Raw genomic sequence first — 20,996 nt, 5'->3', positions numbered from 1 at the left:
TTTGGCACAGAAAATGAAAAGTTTCCCCGAATTGGTTTGCCAAAACCAATGCATTAAAAAAAGAATATTGCATGCATTAAAAAAACATTCCTATTTTCAGATCGTCTTAACCTCCTCACTAGCCTCGTGGCTGTGCTTGAGCCTATACCACAGTTGTCTTCAGGATGGCTGATGGAAGGATGGATAGGTGAATAGATTAGAGAGAGAGAGAGAGAGAGAGAGAGAGAGAGAGAGAGAGAGAGAGAGAGAGAGAGAGAGAGAGAGAGAGAGAGACAGACAGACAGAGAGAGAGACAGACAGTATGATGTGTATATTGTATTTATTAGTATATTACATATATTTTGATAAAATCAGTGTCAACTTTAATATGCTACGTATGTCGAAATAAGAAAGCACCAAAATCTGCTCTGCTGCTCTTTGGTGAGCAAAGCATTTAAGTCTAGAAAAACAAGACTAAAACATTGGGCGCAACTTATTGCAGCGCGGATAAAATGAATAATTCAGCATTACATTTGGAACATTTATATTTTATTGTCGTTTTTAAGACCAAACTGTAGTGCATTTCCGATTTTTTTTCTGAAATGAAGAACTGAAGTCTTTAGTTTGAAAAACTCGCCTTTAGCGTGACCCGGAAATTATCAAATGTGATGCGAGTGTTGTCTTCCACTTCTGGACGGCAAATACCTGTACTGCGCCCATGTAAAATTGGAGACACGTATTCGTATGAGGTCGCATTATTTTTCTTACGGCAATAACAGAAGTCGACATTGTTTTGGTGGCGTTTTAGCACGACAGTGGGGATTTCGAAGTTTAACGCAAGACAACGTTGCTCTTCTACCAGTAGACTGTTTTAGCGCACAGGCTAACTGTTTTGTTTTCTGTCAAAATTTTGGTCCAGGTAGGACGGAGAGGATATGTCCTGCGGCTTGTTGGAGTTTTGTAGTCTCCAAGAGCTCAAGACAGTCAGGGACTATTTGTTCCACGGCCAAACTGAGCCAGTGGAGAGCAATCAAACTGGTAATTAAAATCATCATCATCATCATTGGCAGACCAGGCTAATTCTTGCCTACCCCTGGAAATAACATAGTGGTAGTCTGACGAGTATTTTTTTAACTCCGGGTTAAAAAAAAATACAACATATTTATTGACGTTTTGCACATACACGTACACAAACAAACGTAGCACCCTGCGCGAATCTTGCGTACATTGAAGTTTTGCATTCCTCTTCTCCAGCTGAAAATGAAAATGAATTTTCGTGGGAGACTTCTGACTGGGAAACAGCATGGGACACTGACAAGAGCAAACAGCAAGAACCTACATCGGCTACATCGGTTTGTCATGTCATCTCTCATCATTCTAAAATCAATTATTTGCCCTCCCCCTTAGATGTATTTGCAAGTGTAAATGGAAAGCCAGGTATTAGTTTTTTTTCATTGGTTGATTTAAACCTCAGGGGATTGGGTAGAGATAAACACTTCTTTTCCTTTCAGCTTTTCCTTTCAGAGGGCGCCACAGCGTATCAGTGTCCTCTATCTAACCCGGTTTTGTGCATCCTCTTCTCTCACACCAGCTACCTTCATGTCCTCTTTGACAACATTCATCAACCTCATTTTCTTTCATCTTCCTTTCGTTCTCCTGCCTGGCAGTTAAATGCTCCCCCTCCTTCTTCCGATCTAGTCACTTTCTCTCCTCTGGACATGTCCAAACCATCTCAGTCTGGCCTCTCTGACTTTCTCTCCAACGCCTCTAATATGAGTTGTCCCTCTAATGTACTCATTCCTGATCCTATCCAACCTGGTCACTCCCAAAGAAAACCTCAACATCTTGAGCTCTTCTATCTCCAGCTCTGCTTCCTGTCTTTTCTTCAGTGGCACTGTCTCCAGTCCAAACATCAACATGACAGAGATAAACTGATGGAGAAAAATACTGAGTAAACATCTCACTTTTTGTTGCTGTTGTAATGAGTGATGTTTCCCCGCAAACCTTTAGGTGGAAGAAACCACAGATCTAAGTGGACCTTGGCTGCAGAACTGCACGGTATCCCTCTCTCCCTGCTCAGATTTGCTTGTGGTGGCTCATGAGCAAAAGGCTGTCTTTCTCTCAGGTCAGTTGTCGACACAGACACAGAAGCGTCTTTCAAGAGAAGATCACATAAAATTGCTGCATCAAAAGACACAGAGCAGTATTTATCCAGTTGTGTCAGTTACACTGAACCGGTTCTTGCCTCACGTGTGCACAGCCGCTAGTTAGATGCAGGAAAATGTCTGCGCAAGCATGTGGTCACATATAAATTTCAAGTACAGACAGAACCAATTGCTCTCAACAATTGCATATGTGAGCATCATGAGGTAATTTCCACACCTCTATCTTGGCAATATCCACAGGAAAGGTTTATAACTCATCACTTAATGAACACAGGCATTATATTTGGCCAATTCTCTACAGCTAAATGGCGAACAGATGGCGGTGGCAGAGAAGAGATGACACTGGCTGTGTCTTGGAGTGGAATACTCAGCACTGAAGAAGGGTGAGATGATTCTCATTTTTGCTTAAAAAGTAAACAAGTGTTTTGGAATGTGTTACCATGGCTGTATTTTGGATAGAATTAATGGTCAGGTCTTACAGGCCAACAATCTTTTGAGTTACGCCCAGGGCTAAAAGCCTACTTTCGTTTTTTTAAAGCCAACTGACCCAAGTTCATAGTTATACTCATAGCAACGCGCTTAACAACCAACATGTTTTTTGTTTGTTTTTCTGACAAATTACGTCATTGTCAGAATGTCGAGTTGCCATCGGCCATTGTAATACCTTGGTGATTCTCCTGTTAACTCCTCTTTGGCATTGTTATCGAATTATATTGCGAAATGGCTCAGTGCTGTGCGACGATACACTATTCACATTGAGGGAAACATTTGTTTGGTTGGCCAAAAGAAAAGAATAAGGCGCACAGATGGACTGGAAAATAGGAACGATACAGTTTCATTCTCACAAAGCAAATGAATTTCACGCCTGCGTAGACAAGCATTCATTGTCACGAACATTGAGAAGACATCGGTTTTCTCAACAGGATTTGAAAAGTGGAAATGGAGGTGGCCACAGGAGGTCGCCATTTTGTGCCTCTTTTTTTTTGGGTGAGACATTACCCCCCAATGTTGCCTCAAGGCACGAAATAAATTCTTTAATCGATTGCAAACATGTATGCTTTCCTCTTCAGAACTATTTGAATCATATTCATAACTGGATGTGTAACAAGAAAGCATATTCTCCGAATCTGAAGCCATTGTTTTGATTCACTAGCAATGCAAGACGTCTTGGCGAACTGGGGGCGGGACTTTCTGAAAATGCCCAATTCGCAGCTCAATTTTTTGCAGATTTTGGACACTTTAAATCATTTTTATTGGGGTTTTGCATTTGAATAAAAATATCATATGTATGTGTTTTGGGTATTTTAGATGCTATTAAACGTTTTTCTGATGTCAGTTAAAAAACAAAAAAGTGGCGTCGGTTGTCCTTTAAAAGGTGGAAAAGCTTTGCTGAATCGTAAAACTATATATAAAACATTTCTGGGGAAAATAAAGTTGTTTGCTTTTTTTTGGGGGGGGGAAGTTATGCAACCAACATATATTAGATGAAATAAGATTAGAAGTTAGAAATTAGAAATTAATGTATGTCAAGTGTCATTTTGGATTACTTTCTTCAGAGAGCGCGTAAGCAGCACCATCTGTATACCGCTGGCAAGCCAGAAAAGGTACTTATTTTTCCTGAAGTATTTGTTATTTCTTGTTTATGAATAACAAAGTGGATTTATTGAATGCGTATGTGTCTGTTTTTTTGTAGGAGCTCCACTGGGCGACCGGACTGGACATGTGTTGTTGTTGGTTTCACCTCTGGCCATGTCCGCTTCTACACAGAGGTCTGCCATTTTCCTAATTGCTTGCTGCATCGCAAAGCGCTGTTATAATCAGATAAATTAATCTTGTTTTCACCAGAGTGGAGTTCTGCTTCTGGCGCAACTGCTTCATGAGGACCATGTCTTAAGGCTTAAATGCCGCACATATGAGATCCCTCGCCATCCTGGAGTAACTGAGCAGGTAGGAAATGAGTAGAATTGACCCACTGCCCCCACTTTCATCTTTTTTCTCTTTTTACAGTCTTTGCATCATCATTAATAATAGTAAGTAATCAGCAATTGATTATTGAATTAAATAACATCTTTTTTTTTTGCTCAGCAATAATTTTTGTGAGACATTATTTTATCTATTTTAACTCATTCTCTGAGGAAAATGAGAAGGAACAAAGAGTAGAAGACATGACTGTTGTGGACCAAGACGTAGCAAACATTAGCAAGGATGAAGTGAGGAGGGCGCTGAAGAGGATGAAGAGGGGGAAAGGCACTCGGGCCTGATGATTTACCAATCGAGGTATAGAAGTGTCTTGGAGAGGTGGCGGTGGGGTTCCTGACTGGGTTATTCAACCAGATCTTAGATGGTGAACAGATGGTGAATCATAATAAACAGCTTCTTCCCCCAAGCCATTAAACAGCTTCTTCCCCCAAGCCATTAACTCTTTGAACTCTTTCAACAGTAGCCAAAATGGAACTGTATAGTGCCACTTAGCAGTTTTTTTTGACAACGATACTAGTGCAGCGTGTTCTACCGGAAACAAATTCCTTGTGTGTTCTACATACTTGGCAATAAAGCTGATTCTGATTCTGATTCTGAAGATATTCGCCAATATCTGGTCGACAAAGGTCTACACCAGGCATGTCCATATCAGGCCCTGGAGGGCGACTGTCCTGCTTTTTTTCAGCTCTCCCGGCTACAACACACCTGATTCAGGTGATCAGCTCATCAACCAGCTCTGAAGCAGCATTAGAACGACCCTGTTTATTTGAATCAGGTGTGTTGCTCTTGGGAGCGCTGGAAAACAGACAGGACAGGGGCCCTTGAGGACCGCGGTTGAAGCCCCCTGGTCTACACATTTTGCCTGTTTGCTGACATGTTAAGGACCAAACCATAATATGTTTAATAATGTCCTATATTTTAAATAAAGGGATACAAATAGTAACAACGTATATAGGGATGCACTGTTAAGAATGGAGGGTGGTGTCGTCTCCTCCACACACTACATGGACAATTAGAAAGCAGGGGTTTGGAACGTACTCATGACTGAAGTACTGATTTACCTTAAACAAAATTTACAAAGGAAAAGGTTACGCTGTTAAGAGTCCCGCAGTGTCCTGCTATGGAAGAACATGTTGATTGCTCGCAACACGTCAACCCAAGTTACTCATTCTATTCGAATCACAAGCGATGGCTTATGCAAAATAACTTTGTTGATCTCAGCATGAAGAGTTAAGCATCCTCTACCCTGCTGCCTTGGTCACCATCGATGGTTTCAGCCTCTTCCAGTCACTGCGCGCTTGCCGGAACCAGGTGGCAAGAGGTATTTTTGTGTGTGTGTGTGTGTGTGTGTGTGTGTGTGTGTGTGTGTGTGTGTGTGTGTGTGTGTGTGTGTGTGTGTGTGTGTGTGTGTGTGTGTGTTGTGCGCGCACGCGTGTATAAGTGTGTGTGTCTGTGCGTGACACGGACAAAACTTTTATCTTTTTTATACACACACGCACACTCCCAACGTAAATGGAACATTTGTCTTCTCTTTTATCAGAGGCATATTTTTCTTGAAAGTCAATCAGGGTCATTATGAAGTGGGGAGGGTTGTGGGCATGGGGCTTGTTCCTTCCTGGCTTTTGTGTCATCTGTGTCCATGGACTCATGCGGGTGTGCCCGAATCAGTTTCTCTGATTAGAGAGTTGAATGGTTGCACAGTGCTGTTTTTTTTAATTAAGAGTGTTTCCTTTATTTGCTAGCGAAGCGGAACAATGTTAGTATTGAAGAATTTTGATATACATGACCCTCTTGGACACACAAAGCCAGTAGCTAAGCTTTTTAATGTGATTAACGTGACAATAAATAATGAAATCACTCTTTCATGGCTTCTGATCATACTGCATGTTCTTAATGTTCTTCCATTATTTATTGCCACAATTCCTCTTGATTTTCACATATTGTATCTAGCTGCAGCCGTTGGTAGTGATGTGATTCAGCCTCCTCCCCTGGCGTATAAGAAGTGGGCTCTCCAGGACATGGACACTATTGTAGACCACTGTAGTGTGGGTAAGTATACCATTGAAACTAGTTTTGAGTTCTGTGAGTCTTCTGTTATCAGATTTGTTTATTCCGTGACAGTTATTTTATTGACCATGCACAGAGGTTGAAAAATAATTTGGTCTATCTATTTGTTTTACTGTTTTACACTTTTTATTTTTCAATGTACTGTATAAGCTAATAAAAATGTATTAGACAAAGATAACTTAAGTCAATGTAAAATGAATTTAAAAAATATTCAGCGCTATCTGCCCCTGTGTGAAAAAGGACTTAGGTCAACCATGGAATGTACTGCGGAAACAAGTGTTGCTTGGAGTTCCCCCCCCAAAAAAACATAGTTTACTGATAACATGATTTTGAATGGGATTTAGGTTACATCGATGAAAAAGTTTCTTCAGCCGTCATCTGTACATCTTTGAAGGTGTTGATGTACAGATGACGGCTGAAGAAACATTTTCATCGATTGACCACTCCTGTACGACAGTTTACACAGAAGTTAGGTAACATGTTCACTTAATTGCTACATTCAGCAACTAAATACAAGAAATTAATGGCTTAAATTCAGTTTACATTTTTCACGTTTGAACTCCACTGTAATTATAATTACTTTTTTGTACATTTTTTATTATCATATCACGTTTTTCTTTCCAAGAAAATATTTCACACTGAGTAAATTGAGAGAACCAAGTTTCCTTCAAAATTGTACAGATGACGGCTGAAGAAACCTTCTCATCGATGGACCACTCCTGTACGACTGAGAGCTTACACAGACATAAATTGAGAGAAGATAATTTCGTTATTGTGTGAGTTTTTTTTAACAAAGGTTGTCGCTGCTCTTGGTTACATTGGTAGAGATGTAGAGAGTTGCCTAATGCATGTAAATGACCTTGTTGGTCAACACAACAATTTCAAATCTTTTGTAGCTTTGAGGGTATCCATCTCTCGGTGCAATTATAGGTTCCACTCTGTTAGCACTTTTTCCCATTGTGTATTAAAATGAATGTGAGTCAAAATTCCGAAGATGCCCAGTTGTACCAGTTTTGTTGTTTTGGGATCTGGAGAGATTGAAATACCGTCTTTGTATCTGAAGAATATGTTGACGATACATGTACATGCTGCCATAAGATCATCATACAGTACAGGTATCTCTCATCTTTTTTTTCACTGAACTTAATGGAAGGAGTGCTGATGTGAGAATTGCTTCATTACACTCATTTCCTTTTGTGGACAATCCATCAATGTAAGTGTTTACTTGTTTACTTGAGTTGCCCATCTGCATTGTACACACACACACACACACACACACACACACACACACACACATGGACCCACGCGCACACACGCCCACGCACACACACACACAGACACACATACAAATCCTTCTTTATCTCTCTTTCTGGTAGGTGTCATGACACTAAATGTGTTTGATCAGATGAAGAATGCCTCTATTTTGGGGGGGTTCAATGCTTCGGTCAAAGGGAGCCCCCCTGCCATGAGCCAGTACGTTACTGTCGGAGGGGGCCCGTACACTGGCTTTTACTATGCTGTCGAGGTGAGTCTATTGCAGTCCTTGTAAAAAGATATTTCCAGCCTGGGGTAATAAACGAAGTGTATGAATACTCATCACTGTATTTTCCCAGGGAAGCACCCAGCCTCTTCTTTCTCACGTGGCTCTTGCTGTGGCCAGTAAACTGACATCAGCCCTCTTCAGTGCTGCCAGGTGAGCATATTCTCCTGGTGTCTTATATTAGGCCCGGTAGTCGAGTGGTTAGCACACCGACTTCACAGTGCAGAGGTTGCCGGTTTACGTCCCGGTCCGGCCTCCCTGTGTGGAGTTTGCATGTTCTCCCCGGACCCGCGTGGGTTTTCTCCGGGTCCTCCGGTTTCCTCCCATACTCCAAAAACATGCATGGCAGGCAGATTGACCACTCCAAATTGTCCCGCGGTGTGAGTGTGAGGTGTGCCCTGCGATTGGCTGGAAACCAATTCAGGGTGTCCCCCGCCTTGTGCCCGAAGACAGCTGAGATAGGCTCCAGCACACCCCGCAACCCTTATGAGGAATAAGCGGTACGGAAGATGGATGGATGGATGTCTTATATTACTTCTTCCAAACCATGTGCAGTCCTCACTAATGCGCATAATCCAGCGATCTGACAATATTCAAAAACAAGCAACCCTTCCTCTTTTGTCCCATCTTACTATTTTGTGTGCAACTTCATTCAGTCTCCTATTTTGACTTGTTCTCTTGTCTCTTTGCTCTTATTGAAGTGGATGGCTCGGATGGAACAGGCCTAAGAATGAAGATGAGACGGTCCAGAAACACAAGCCCAAAGTTGAACCTGCAACACCCTTGGGGATCAGGTGACTTCATATTTTCAATTCCCAAATACATTTGGGGATGGCAGTGAATGAATGGCTTGTTGATGTTCAAACTGGCCTTTCTCATTCAGATTTGGTCTCCCGGACTCTCGCCGCCATGGCGAGTCCATTTGCCTGTCCCCTTGTAACACGCTAGCCGGAGTAACGGACGACTTTGGTCGAGTCACGCTGTTGGATCTAAATAGAGGGCTTGCTATTCGCATGTGGAAAGGTAAAGGGAAATCAAAGGGAGAATAATCAGGCTGCAAAAATGGTGCTGTGGAGTAAATTCTGTTGCTTACAGTTAAAATGATGCTTTGTAAATGCCATCTTTCAATAATTTGATTTAGTACGATGACGTTCTAAGTGGGAATCAACTTTATGCCTTATCTTCATTTTCTCTTGCCTGTGTTTATTTCTTTTAAATAAAATGGAAGTAGTTCTCTCTTTGAAGTAGTAATGATATTATGTAAGCATCATGGTGGAAATTGATTATGTAGGGACATGACTAGGCTAGATTAGTCCTCATTTTGAGATGGTGAGGGGAATAGAGCGTCTGTTCATTGTTAGTGATGAGCCAAGGATAGGCGATGGAACTATTGTGTCTAGGGCAAAATAAACTCACCTGCATTTTGACATGACTTGGACAGTGTTGTTTTTTGTTTAGTTTTTGATAAAATGTTGTTTATTTACTAAAGGCTACAGAGATGCGCAACTGGGCTGGTTGCATGTTCCAGAGGAACAAGTCAGTCGGGAAAGTTCCCTTTCAACTTCCATCCCCAGGCGCCATGCACTGTTTTTGGTTATTTACGCCCCGCGCAGGGGGATCCTGGAGATATGGGCGATGCGATATGGACCTCGAGTGGGCGCATTCAATGTTGGCAAACACTGCAGGTACGCACAGAAAACCAGTGCTTAATGTCAATTGCCTCGTGTTTCATCAGTGGATTTCTTAGGATATGTGTTTGTGTGTCTGTGTGGGGATGGGTGTGTGTGTGTGCGCATTTGTGTGTTTCTTTTCATCTCCAGGTTGCTGTATGTGGGCTACCGTCTGTTGGGGGTGAACAGTGTAACCAGTCAAGGCTGGAAGATCCACACCAATCAAGTGTGTTTGCTGGATCCCATCACAGGAACCCTAAGGACTGTGAATGTCCCCTTTCACCTCGCCCTCAGGTTGCTCCACTCACCGGAAGTACATATGTACATCTTGTTTAACATCAACACATATTCATGACAATAATGGTGCCCAAACAGTCGATCGCAAACATCAGGTAGCCCGCACACTAGTTGATGGCTGGATGTGGCTTGCCATGCTATTTTTTTACTCGATCACAACAAACCCTTGAGAATCACGTTCTGGTATTTTTATGATCAAGAAAGATAAGTTGTCCTGATTTGATTGCATTGGATTCATTTCAGCGACAAGAAGAGTGAAGGGGCCAAAGATGTGCATTTGTTTAAGAAACTGACAACAATACTCAAGTGCAGAGATATGAAGCCTGGTGAGACCCTTGACCCCACTGTCCATTTACCATTAGCAGTACAGATAGGAGAATAATGATTTGTTCTCTATTGACTTTATAATTATGCACACATATAAATGATGTTTATTTTGGACTTTTGGTGAGGTGTATATTAGAAAAAAAATATCTGAAAGTTATGAGCTATTTGTTAATTGAGGGACATTTATGTGCATCAAGAGCATGTGACTTCCTTGTGGAGTCTTAACTGCATAAACATTTTTGATAGACTTTTTTATTAATAGACTTGTTGTTGTCTCCCTTTTCCTTGAAGATATTTTGGAGAGTGAGGCCAAAGACATGCTGCTGGATATCAAACACTCCTCCATTCAAAAACAGGTCTGATGAAGCCTTGTTGATATCCTGTGTTCCCAAGGGCAACCATATGCACATTTCAGAGAACGGTGAATGGAAAAGGCAAACGTGTCGTTCCGCAATTGTGGTAGATTCTCAATGAGATTTACATATTATCAAAGGAATTTGCCACAACCGTCACAACGTTAATGCAAAATGTGGTGATACGTTAGTATAATGAGGATTACTGAATTTCAGAGTTCACAGAAAAAGAGAATTCTACTTGCGTTAATAGCTTAAACTTAAGTGCGTCATAATTCGTACGTATGCCCCATTGGGTGATAACTTAAATTAATATCTTTCTCTCTCGAATCTCTCTTGAATCATTTCGATCAGTCTTTAGTTCCTTTCTTCAAAGCCACACACAGACTTAATCATAGCTGATAGAATAGCATCCTGAAGTAACAAATTAAGCATTGCGTCAGTTATGGAGTTCTAACTTCATTTATTTGATCAATTTTTATCTTCTCTGGAAACAAAGTCATTCCATTCAGAGTACACTCATATCATGCAGAAAACAAACATTGGATTCATTGTTGGTTATTATGAGCATGTTAATTTAAAATATAATTAAAAATGTCACAGTGTTGAGGAAGAATGCTGTCTGCCTCACCTCACGCTTCTTATGTGGTTTTCTGTGATCGGCCAAATTTAACATGGACAATGTACAGTAATAGTCTGAATGTATATTACAGGTATCAACGTACATTATATAATGGCCATTATTGAATTCTAAATGTAAATCAACAAAGCACAGACCACATTCATGTGGATTAAAAATGTATATCTTGTTTTCCACACGGCCCTAAAAACATTTAAACCTCTCCAAAACTATCAGTGCGCCTTATTGTCCAATTATATATGCATCAATATTCATACTTCTGGCACAAAACATTTTAAATGTCTGTAAAGCGCTTTGTTAGAGCTGCAGCCATATTCAAAGCCCTACATAAAATTGTATTATATTCCGTTTAGCGTATCTCCATCTAGTGGATGCATAATGTAACCGCAGCCACTATTGTAGCTTCTTTTCTATCTGCCTTAATATAAGGTGCGCCCTCCATATGAAAACAGTTTTAAAATTGGCCATTCATCAAAAGTGCGCCATATACTACTCATAGCGCGGAAAATACGGTTTACAGGTATCGGTTTTTCCATATTTCAATGTCTGCCTCCACGTCCCTGGTGTAAACTTTGCTTTACAAATACAGTAAAGTCTCGTTATATCGATATTCTCGGGAGTCGGAAAAAATATCGATATAACCGGACTATCGGTATATCCGATCCTGCGGCATGTAAATTTTCTCCTTGCGTTCATAGAAATAGTATCGTAATAAGCAGTACTATCGATATAACCGATATCGATATAACGAGACTTTACTGTACATGTTTGCCGTTGAAGTCACACACTCATTTCTAAGTTTGGTTTGTCATTTTTTTTCTTTTCTTCCTTTGGAGGCTTTGGAGTCTTTGCTGTCCAACAAGAGCATTCCTGTCTTGTGTCTCACAAACATCACATGCGCCTTACTCTGCGCCCTGCAGCAGCAAGGTATAGAGTCGCTTATCTGAAAAAGCATTTTTACTTGACTATTCATCATACCTTCATTTGGATTTCTCGATTTACAAAATATGACTGTACCAGACACCGAACAAGTGGATCCAGTGTTAATCCGGCTCTGTTCCTCCCGGCTGAAACTGCTTCAGCTTTATACTGCCATCCACAGTATGAACTCCTCTGCTGACAGTGAGGATCGCAACGAAGCTGTAGGTGCACATGCACAGCCACAGTTTTGAATCGAATGGTGTTAAGATGAGTCACAGATGTGAGATAATGATTTGAAATTTTGCAATACTTCTCTACAAACCACATTCAGCCGGACTCCATTGATGGCATTGAGGGTGATTTGGCACGTGTGAGTCCCTCCCTGCAACGTTACACCAAGCTCAACTCGAGGCCCAGCGTTTCTTTTGTTCAAGACGCACCAGACGCACCTTTTTCTGCCCAAGCCTTCCTATCGCAGATTGAATGCACAGAGGATGGGAAGTTTAAGCTGAGCCACCACTCTCAACCAGAATGGAACCAGTTAGGTACACACAGTTATCATTTCTCAATGCATTAGCTTTCAACTAACCCCGACAAGTTGCTAACATTAATGAACAGGCTGAGGCCTCAGTTGACTTAACAATGCATGTGTTCTATGCAGGGAGCTTCATCTTCTGGGCTTGCCTGTGCGGTAAAAGCCCACCAAATAAGATCTGTGACGAGCTGCAACAGGCTGCCATTGGCCCACCGCAGCTACTAGTATGACCACAGATAAAAATATCATTTAGCTCTTGATGGCTGATAACAGCAACATAATCTTGTCCCTTTGTCTCATTTAAGTCTCTGTTGTTCAGTGTATGGTTGCAACGAGAAAAGGACGTACTCCAGAACCCGATAGAATGCCTTAAAAACCTTCACGAATTGCTGGTGCTCCTCAGCAACATGGACGGTATGTATATTTAATTGTATGTTGAATAAACGAACACAAGCTTGCATTTTGCCCCCTTTTCAACAGGCGCCATCGAAGAGTCATGGGACCCCCAATCCGTCTCACCATGGTGGCAGCAGTGCCGCAACATCTTGTTGCAGTCACACCAATCTGCAGCCGCTCTGTTGGCTGCTTTTGTTGCTCATCGTGCCACTAGGGCCAGCATCAACAGCAGGGCAGACAGCAAGGTAGAGTGCACAGACACATGGAATTAGCCAACAGTGGGACTTGTCATTCAGTGCCTCTGTTTTGTATCACTGAAGAAAGTGTTCCTTTATTCCTTGAGCCCCATTCATCTTACGATATTAATGGAAAAAAGACCCGAAATACTCGCATTTTATGGAAAGTTGACTTATTTTAATTGTTTGCCTACGGTATTTTTCCGAAACTTTCTCTGTGGGTAAGCTCTTCTTGATTTCCGCTATTAATTCACATAACAATTGTGTTTCTCCACCATGCCTTTGTTGCCATTTCCAATGGAAGCCAGAGTTAAAAGCTATGTCTATAATGTCAAAGCCCCCCAAAAATATTAGGCAGAACTCCAATGATACCAACCATCTTAATTTACGTTAGCTTCTAATAACCAACATGAATTTCAGACAAGTGGACAGTCTGCTGGGCCTCGGATCTTCACACTGCAAATTTTCCCATTGTGGGACAATTAAAGGTTTTCTGATTCTGATTCTGGAAGTGTAATTTTACAGCGTGGCGTCGACGCACTTCGTTCATGAGTCAAAACGTCTGTCCGATTTTGCTCCCTCTGCCTTGTTTCTGCTTGACTTTCTCTTCAGACAGCGTGTTTGAGAACCAACACTCGCCCGCCTTGTTGTAAACTTCCTAGCTCCGCCCCATTGGTCTCAGGCTCATTTGTATGAGACAGGACCAAAAAAGTCGAGTATTGTTGCGTACTTAATGTGCCTCAGACCGTCTACTTATAAGATAAGAAAAGAAAACCTTTATCTCACGACGGAGAAATTCTTACACACTCAAAACATGTTTTATTTGAAGCAGATAAATTACAAGTGTTGCTTTTTCTGTATGGGCATATGCAAGTTACAGTCAGAGTGGGAAGCAGTGTCTTTGGAGCTGGAGCACTGGGTGGTGTGTGTTCGTCAGCTGGAGGATGTACTCGTGCTGCAAACGCTACTGTTGGTGCCGCCGAGTATCGGAGCAGCAGGAAGTCCTGCGGCCCTTTGTTCCATAAAAACACTGCTGGAAGGAGGCTCAGGTTCAAGTCCTGATTGTGATTGATTTTATCATTATTTTCTACCTCATTCTTAAGACTGAAATTCAATTGTCGTCTCTCAAGGTGGCATCACTGACAATGTCTCCAAGTGGGTGTTCAGGCACAACCTGGACCCTGAGCAACTAAAAGAAATCCTTAAGGAGAAAGAGGGGGATAAGGATGAAGATAAAAAGATCGAGGAGGGGGCAGGAGAAGATGTAAAAGTGGTAGAAAGTCGAAAGGGTGCAGATGGGACTGCAGGTGAGGATTACATCAAATCTGGGTGATCTGACATGCTGTACCTACCACATACTGTATATGAAATCTTACACGCATGTTCCCGCAGAGGTATTGGCCACTGTTTGCAAGCGCTTTCCACACTCCCTCTCCCCAAACTTGCTCTTCGCTCATTGCTGCTGGGAGTATGTGGTGCAGTGGAACAAAGACCCAGAGGTTAGAATTGCACATTAGGGGTTTTCTTTCAAATGCATCATTGTTGACATCATCTTTTCACGTTGTTCCTTTAGGAGGGTGCACACTTGTGTCGGGCCGTTGAACATCTGAAGCTTGTTTCCAGTCCGCATATCCAACTAGGTAGGCTTTTCTCCTTACAGACGCGCCCTGACTTACGACCATTCGAGTTACCAACAATGGTACATTTTTGCGGGTATGTCGAAAAATATTTGGCCAGAGATGCTGTAAGTTAGAATTTGTATTGCGCGCTTTTTTTCCGGCCGAGCTCGCTTGCGACTGGCTGCGTACTGTGCTTCACGCACACACACGCACGCACACACACGGGAGGTTTCATGGGCTGGATGTTTACACACCAAGCTTGCTTGTGGGCAGGGAGGAAATCCCTCTTCCCAGTTGGTGCTGCAGGAGGACGCGATGCATAACAAAATGTAATTTTATGCAGTAGTGGCTTACGGAAGACCCAAGGATATATATATATATATATATATATATATATATATATATATATATATATATAGAGTGGTCGGTGTGAATTTATTTTATGACAGTTAGAGCGTTTGTGTTTTATACTTCCCCGTTCGGTGTTTGACTTAAACATACATTCCATACAAAATATGGCACTGAAGCAACTTATGAACAAATTCACCTGCCACTTGGAACGTATCTCGTTCGTAAGGTGGGGAGCGTCCGTACAGTCATCCAGTGACTACAATGACATCACCTTGGGCCTGCCGTACGTTCGACTCATGCAGTGAAAGCTGACTAAACGCTCACGCAGTGAGTGTGGGGTGCGCCAACTAGTTCTTAATGTGCGGTCAAATCGGCAGACTCTGTTTTGCAGCCATTCAGAATTTGAATTGTAATTGCCCAATGTAGCGACTCCAATCAAAATTGCACCCAAGATTTTACTCGCTAAAAATACATCACCGTAGTTTTAATCAAGCTAAGCCCATGGAAGTAACTTTATTTGTCTCATTTAGTTATTTCATCTGTGCTTGTGGATGAAATAGAGAAGCCTGTGGTCACTGATGCCAAAACGTGACTGAGCGAGGTACATCGTGACCTGGCGGCATTCAAGTCAATGGGTGTGCGGTAGCTTCTTTTAAAATATCCATTCTTTATTTTCATCCACGTGCCCTCTGAATAATGGCCTGCTTCTTCACTTTTAACGGTTTAATATAAGTCTTACAGTCCAACCTACTGTAGTTCTACATATGGACATTATGTGGAATATAACTTGTTCTTCCCTGTAAGAACGGATAACTTTGTTCGGGTGATGTGTGTAGTTCAAACACCAGATCTGGAGGGGGGGGGGGGGCACTTGACTGTATTTTTGGCAAGATTAGTTGTTCTGGTCCCTTTACATTCGGGAAATTCCATCATCACGAACATTTTAGAGCAATGATAATAAAAAAGGCCATTGCATGCTCTGACAGGGAAGTTGTTGTATTCGTACAGTAACATGCACTGTCGTTGTTAGACTTTGTCACAATAAAGCTTGTGATATGGAACACACGGGGAATTGTATTTTTTTAGGTGCCGCAGAAGTGTTAAGTCTTTGCAAGATGTCGTCCAATCACAGTCACACACTATTTGCACACGGGAGGGGACGAGGGCTGAAAATTGTTGACTTTTTAATCAAACTTAGCCAGCAATGTAGATGAAATTGACAGGGCAATTTTTGTGGGGGAAGGTGCCTCTGTGGGAAATATTGACACTGGAGTCCAGAATATAGATATGGGTACGGCATGATGAGCAAGGAGAAAATGGCAAGTAAACAGCCAAATTTGGACATGTGCTTAGTTGGCGAATTCCTCTGTGAAACGTGCTGGTCTTTTTCCTAGGTATTTGCACGATGATGTGGAGTACGTTTATTGTTAAACGTTTCTCAGCAGCTGCCTTCCTTGTTGAGAAGGTAAGCGGGCCCCCTCACAATAACAAAGAGATATCACCCCTCCCCCCCTCGACCTAAATCTTTCATTTTGTTATTTCCAGGTAGGAAAAGCACCCAAAGATCGCCTTTGTCGACGGGTAAGTGTCTTGGGGGAAAAAATGACACAATGTGAGTCCTTTTTTTTTCAAAAGGTTGAATGTGATGGCTTTTGTTTTGTTTGAAGGATGTCGGAATGGGAGACAAAGCGATGACCTCCTTTTTGGGATGTTGTGTCCAGCTGCTGCAAGTCCTCATGGAGGTGACTGGACTCTTGGTTAAGAATCGGTGCCCGTTGTCTTTTGTCAATTACTTTGTAAGTAAAGAGAGTCCACTCACTCCACGACACGGCATGGAGAGTGGCCGGCTAGCATCAGTCGGCAAAAAGCATGAGTAGGAAAGGAAGCTTGCCAGCTTCATTTGTGCTCTTTTGGCTTTCTTTTTTTTACCTTCATTTACACCTTCATTGGAATCTACCTGTGGTTAATTCAGTTGTTCCAGCATGATTGTCTTGTCCCCAGAGATGACAAACTCTTCTTCAAATTCTTGGAAGTTATTGTTTATTTAACCAAAAGTTCATATTTTTGGATGTAAACCACAATATCAGTCATTATTCTTGACTTCAGATTTGAAAACTATTATTCATTAATTTGTTGTGCGCTCTATATGGAATATGTGGAGGGGATGAAACATTCTAATGGCTTCCCCAAATTCATAAAGGCCCTCGAGAGGAAACCATAACTACAATGTGGCACACCCCTGCTATATATGACAATTTTAATGCTTTAGATTAAGTAAATGTTTCCAATAATACCAAATATTTATTCCGGATTCTAAGTGCGGCTAGCAGAAAGGCTATTACAAGAAAGTGGTTAATACCTGAAACACCTACCATCGAAGAATGGTTTGACATCATCTATGACATACAGTGAGACCTTAACTTACAAACTTTTCGTCTTACAAACGTCAAATTTATGAAAATTAAACCTTATAATAAGCACTATTTTCATAATACACACCCACCACGGCTGGCGGAGTGATCTTCGGCGGAAGCACACGACTGAACAGCACCAACAGTCCTTATGGTCCTTCCATAAGCCATCAACGACCATCAAAAAGGTAAATAAAGCTTTATTTTACAGCACAGTTTATTTCTTTAATTACAGCCCTCATGCAATTCCCTTTGACCTTCGACCTCCAACGCCATTCCATCAAGCCATAAATGAACATCACAAATGTTTATGATACAATGCAGTGTATTTCTTTCATTGGAATACAATAGCACATTTATTATACATAGAATAAGGTATGTTGTGTGTAGTTTTAAGGCTTATTTAGTTGAAAAGTATATTTTATGGAAACCCGGGAACGGATTATTCCCATTTTAATGGTTTCCTCTGGGAATTTTTTTTTTAGATACACACTTTTCGCCTTACACACTCTGTCTAGGAACCAATTAAGTTCGTAAATTGAGGTCTCACTGTATATAAAATGGAGAGGATTACATTTGTTTTGAGATCGCAACAAGACATTTTTTTGAAAAGATGGATGAAGCAGCATCACATCAATACGAACATCATTTGTTCAAAAAGTCTTTGAAGTAACCGATGGCCGGGCGTCCTCTATGAGGACAGAAGCTTCCTGAAGGACCAACATCTCTGTCACACTATGGCTGCTCACGTGGAGGTTGACAATCTTTGAGTTGTAGTGTGCGGAGGAAATAAATGACTATTCCATTTTGTAACATGGGTGAACAAAAATATTATGATGTGAATTGGTTTAGCATAGCATGTTTGCACGTGGGTGCTACAAAATTGATGTTTTATTTATTGTTTTCGAATCATCCTTTTCTTTCTTCGCCCCCGACTTCTTTCCAGGCCGATTCTGCGGTAGCTGAGGTTCCTCCCCCAGAGCTGTCCGTAGAGGAGGTGTGGTGCGGAGCTAAGGGCCCTGCTTCCATTGCTGAACTTGCCCTCGAGCAGAAAGGTGTTCACTACCCCTTGGTGCAGCATCACTGTCTGCTCGCCTCACTGCTACATGCCGCCTTGACTTTCAGCTTGAAAGTCAAACCCCTCAGCCTGTTTGACAGCAAGGTAAAGGAGGCAGGAGTCATCCGTGGACCTTCCATTTACCTTCACAAATGTTGCAAACTTGCTATGCTCTTCATCATTTTTCTTCCATTCTCATGTTTTGAGCATCACAAAATTCCCATATTGAAACAGTGTTGATATTTGTTTTTATAAATTGCCTCGTCCTGGTCACCAAGCTCCTTTATTGGGTTTGTACAACAGTGTTTTGTTGGTGATGACCTAACTCAAATGTGGATTTTTTTTCCAAGTGATGCATTTGGGCAGTTATCTGAAAATTAACTGCTAATTTATCCAGGGTAAGAATGCTTTCTTTCGAGACTTGACCACTATTCAGCTAATGCCAAGTGGAGACGCTGACCCAAGACTGGTTTCATTACGACAAGAGGTAAGACTTTTTCTCTTTTCTCATTCAATTGTTGTATTTTAACAATGTGAAACACTTTATGAACCTTCTCTGTGAAAAGTGCGATGTCAATCCTTTTTTGTTTCTTTGCACGTTTGATTGTTGGCCCAAGGTTACTTATTCAAAGGGCAATTTAGATTGACGTGCATTGCTGAATTTGGATTGGATCAAAATAAAGTCTGGCACACGCCTTGAAAGCATTTCAGAAAAAAAATGTCATCATTGTCAACAATGGCATGTCACATGTTCATCTTCCCGCCGCCCTCAGTTTCTTCTCCGGGTTCTAACCGCCTGGGTGCAATGTATGGACGATCCGTCCATGTCCGCCTCGAATGGTCCCCAGGCTGCGTGGTGGCCCTCCTTGTGTCTGGAACTGGGAGGCCTGCTGCAGGTTACCCCCGACATCCTGCGGCGACACCTGGTGTGCCAGCTCTACAACCAAGGCCTGGACCCGCACGCAGAGGAGGTAGGTCGAATAACGACCTGTGCTCATAAGCACGTAACGCCATATTTGAACTGGACGCACGGTTGTGCCTCTTAGGTGATGTTAGAGGTGGAAGACAAGGATGTGCTGGGCTCTCTGCTGCTGATGATCACAGGACAAAGGCTGAGCTTCTCGCTGCTGCACAGTCAGGACCAGACGCAGCCTGCTATGGAAATACTGGCCCGTCTGCCCCCCACCCTGTGCACGTGGCTCAAAGCTATGGTGAGGACCCTGCCACCCTCTTTTTACAATTGTGCCTTGAAATTCCCTTGGGGCACACAGCAGTATCCTCCCACTTTGGGCATATTTTTCAATGAGACATTTTCAATTTTCATGGTAATTATGGAAAATAACATTTTTGACTGAAATAAATCCCTAAATAGTGTGTGTGCGCGCATGTATGTGTGTTGTGCATTTGTATGTGTGCGTCCACGTCTGTGACTAAATCTACAAATATATCCCATATTTTCAGTACCATAAGGTGCATTGAAAATTCTAACTTTCTCCAAAATGGACTACGAAGCGAATAATGTGGGTAATACAGACCATGATGTCCCTGATCCACTGGTGAAGAGACGCTTTGATCCTCTCTTTCATGTGGAACTGCTTTGTTTAACAAAGATGGTACAGAAAGTGCTTAAGAATGAATGACTCTGTGTCTTTGTGTTGTCATGTTATTTGTTATTTAGGTTTTTTTTGTTCTTTTGACCTCAAGGCGGCGCCGCGAGAGTGGCTGCCTTTCCAGCAGCTCCTGTATTTTGTTTTTCTACTTTCAATCCTTTCATAACTTTGCTGCTGTGAAAAGTAAATATCTCCATTGCGAGACTAATAAAGGCAAATCCAATCCAATGACATTATGCCTTTTAATACATTGCGCCGTATGGTCATGAAAATACGGAATGTAACCTTGCAAGTACCTTTAAAATGGTTTTGAACACAATTGCCCAATTATTGAAATTAAAAGAGGTTCAGGATATAGTGGACGAAGACAGTTTGGCAGAGTACCAAATCCGCCTTTGTCCACTTAAGCTCCTTTTTTAATTAAATAATTGGGCAATTGTGTTCAAGCCTTTTTTAAAAAAATGATTTTGACTTCATCCATGAATGACTCGTCCGCTTTAAAAGTTGCATCTTTGTGTACTGAAGTTTACTCAATATACCGCATGATACTCTGTGGGCTTCCAGGACCCCAGTGAGCTGCGGTGCCCCCTGGTGCCCCTCTGTCAGACCAGCAGGCTGGTGGGCCATGTGATCGAGATGCTTCCGGAGAACCACGCCCAGTACAGCCTGGCACTGCACATAGTGGAGGCCGTGGATGCCCTTACAACGGAAGATTGACTCTCCAGGTGTGGACAGTTAATTTTTAAGAGTACATAATACATGTGACATCACATCATGAGCTCCTCAAATAAATAGTCAACAAAGGCCACATTTCCCTTTTCTTTACGTGGAGTTTATTTCAT

At 41.9% G+C, this 20,996-nt stretch overlaps 1 protein-coding gene across 2 annotated transcripts; it reads left to right on the top strand.

Moving 5' to 3' along the window:
* The first annotated feature begins 654 nt into the window (after positions 1-654).
* On the top strand, positions 655-20,871 carry rab3gap2 (RAB3 GTPase activating protein subunit 2 (non-catalytic)). 2 transcript variants are annotated; one of them, XM_089003819.1, is made up of 35 exons: positions 655-1,017; positions 1,234-1,331; positions 1,990-2,104; positions 2,446-2,527; positions 3,701-3,748; positions 3,838-3,913; positions 3,990-4,091; positions 5,346-5,445; positions 6,075-6,173; positions 7,568-7,716; positions 7,805-7,884; positions 8,433-8,525; positions 8,615-8,754; positions 9,221-9,416; positions 9,552-9,695; positions 9,942-10,024; positions 10,317-10,381; positions 11,855-11,945; positions 12,039-12,160; positions 12,271-12,484; positions 12,601-12,698; positions 12,780-12,888; positions 12,955-13,115; positions 13,987-14,155; positions 14,237-14,413; positions 14,499-14,605; positions 14,680-14,746; positions 16,471-16,541; positions 16,622-16,657; positions 16,744-16,818; positions 18,434-18,649; positions 18,942-19,031; positions 19,318-19,515; positions 19,591-19,755; positions 20,719-20,871. In XM_089003819.1, exons 1-35 carry the CDS (start codon positions 915-917, stop codon positions 20,869-20,871), a joined length of 4,092 nt encoding a protein of 1,363 aa, XP_088859945.1. In that variant the 5' UTR covers positions 655-914. The 2 variants fall into 2 exon arrangements, with proteins under 2 accessions (XP_088859945.1, XP_088859944.1); XM_089003818.1 differs by having other exon boundaries at positions 13,981-14,155.
* Positions 20,872-20,996: the final 125 nt, after the last annotated feature.

This window comes from Hippocampus bargibanti, linkage group LG09 (assembly GCF_051943395.1).
Source record: "Hippocampus bargibanti isolate YZ-2025 linkage group LG09, ASM5194339v1, whole genome shotgun sequence".
Lineage (NCBI taxonomy): Eukaryota > Metazoa > Chordata > Actinopteri > Syngnathiformes > Syngnathidae > Hippocampus > Hippocampus bargibanti.
This window is presented reverse-complemented; position numbering and strand designations above follow the sequence as displayed.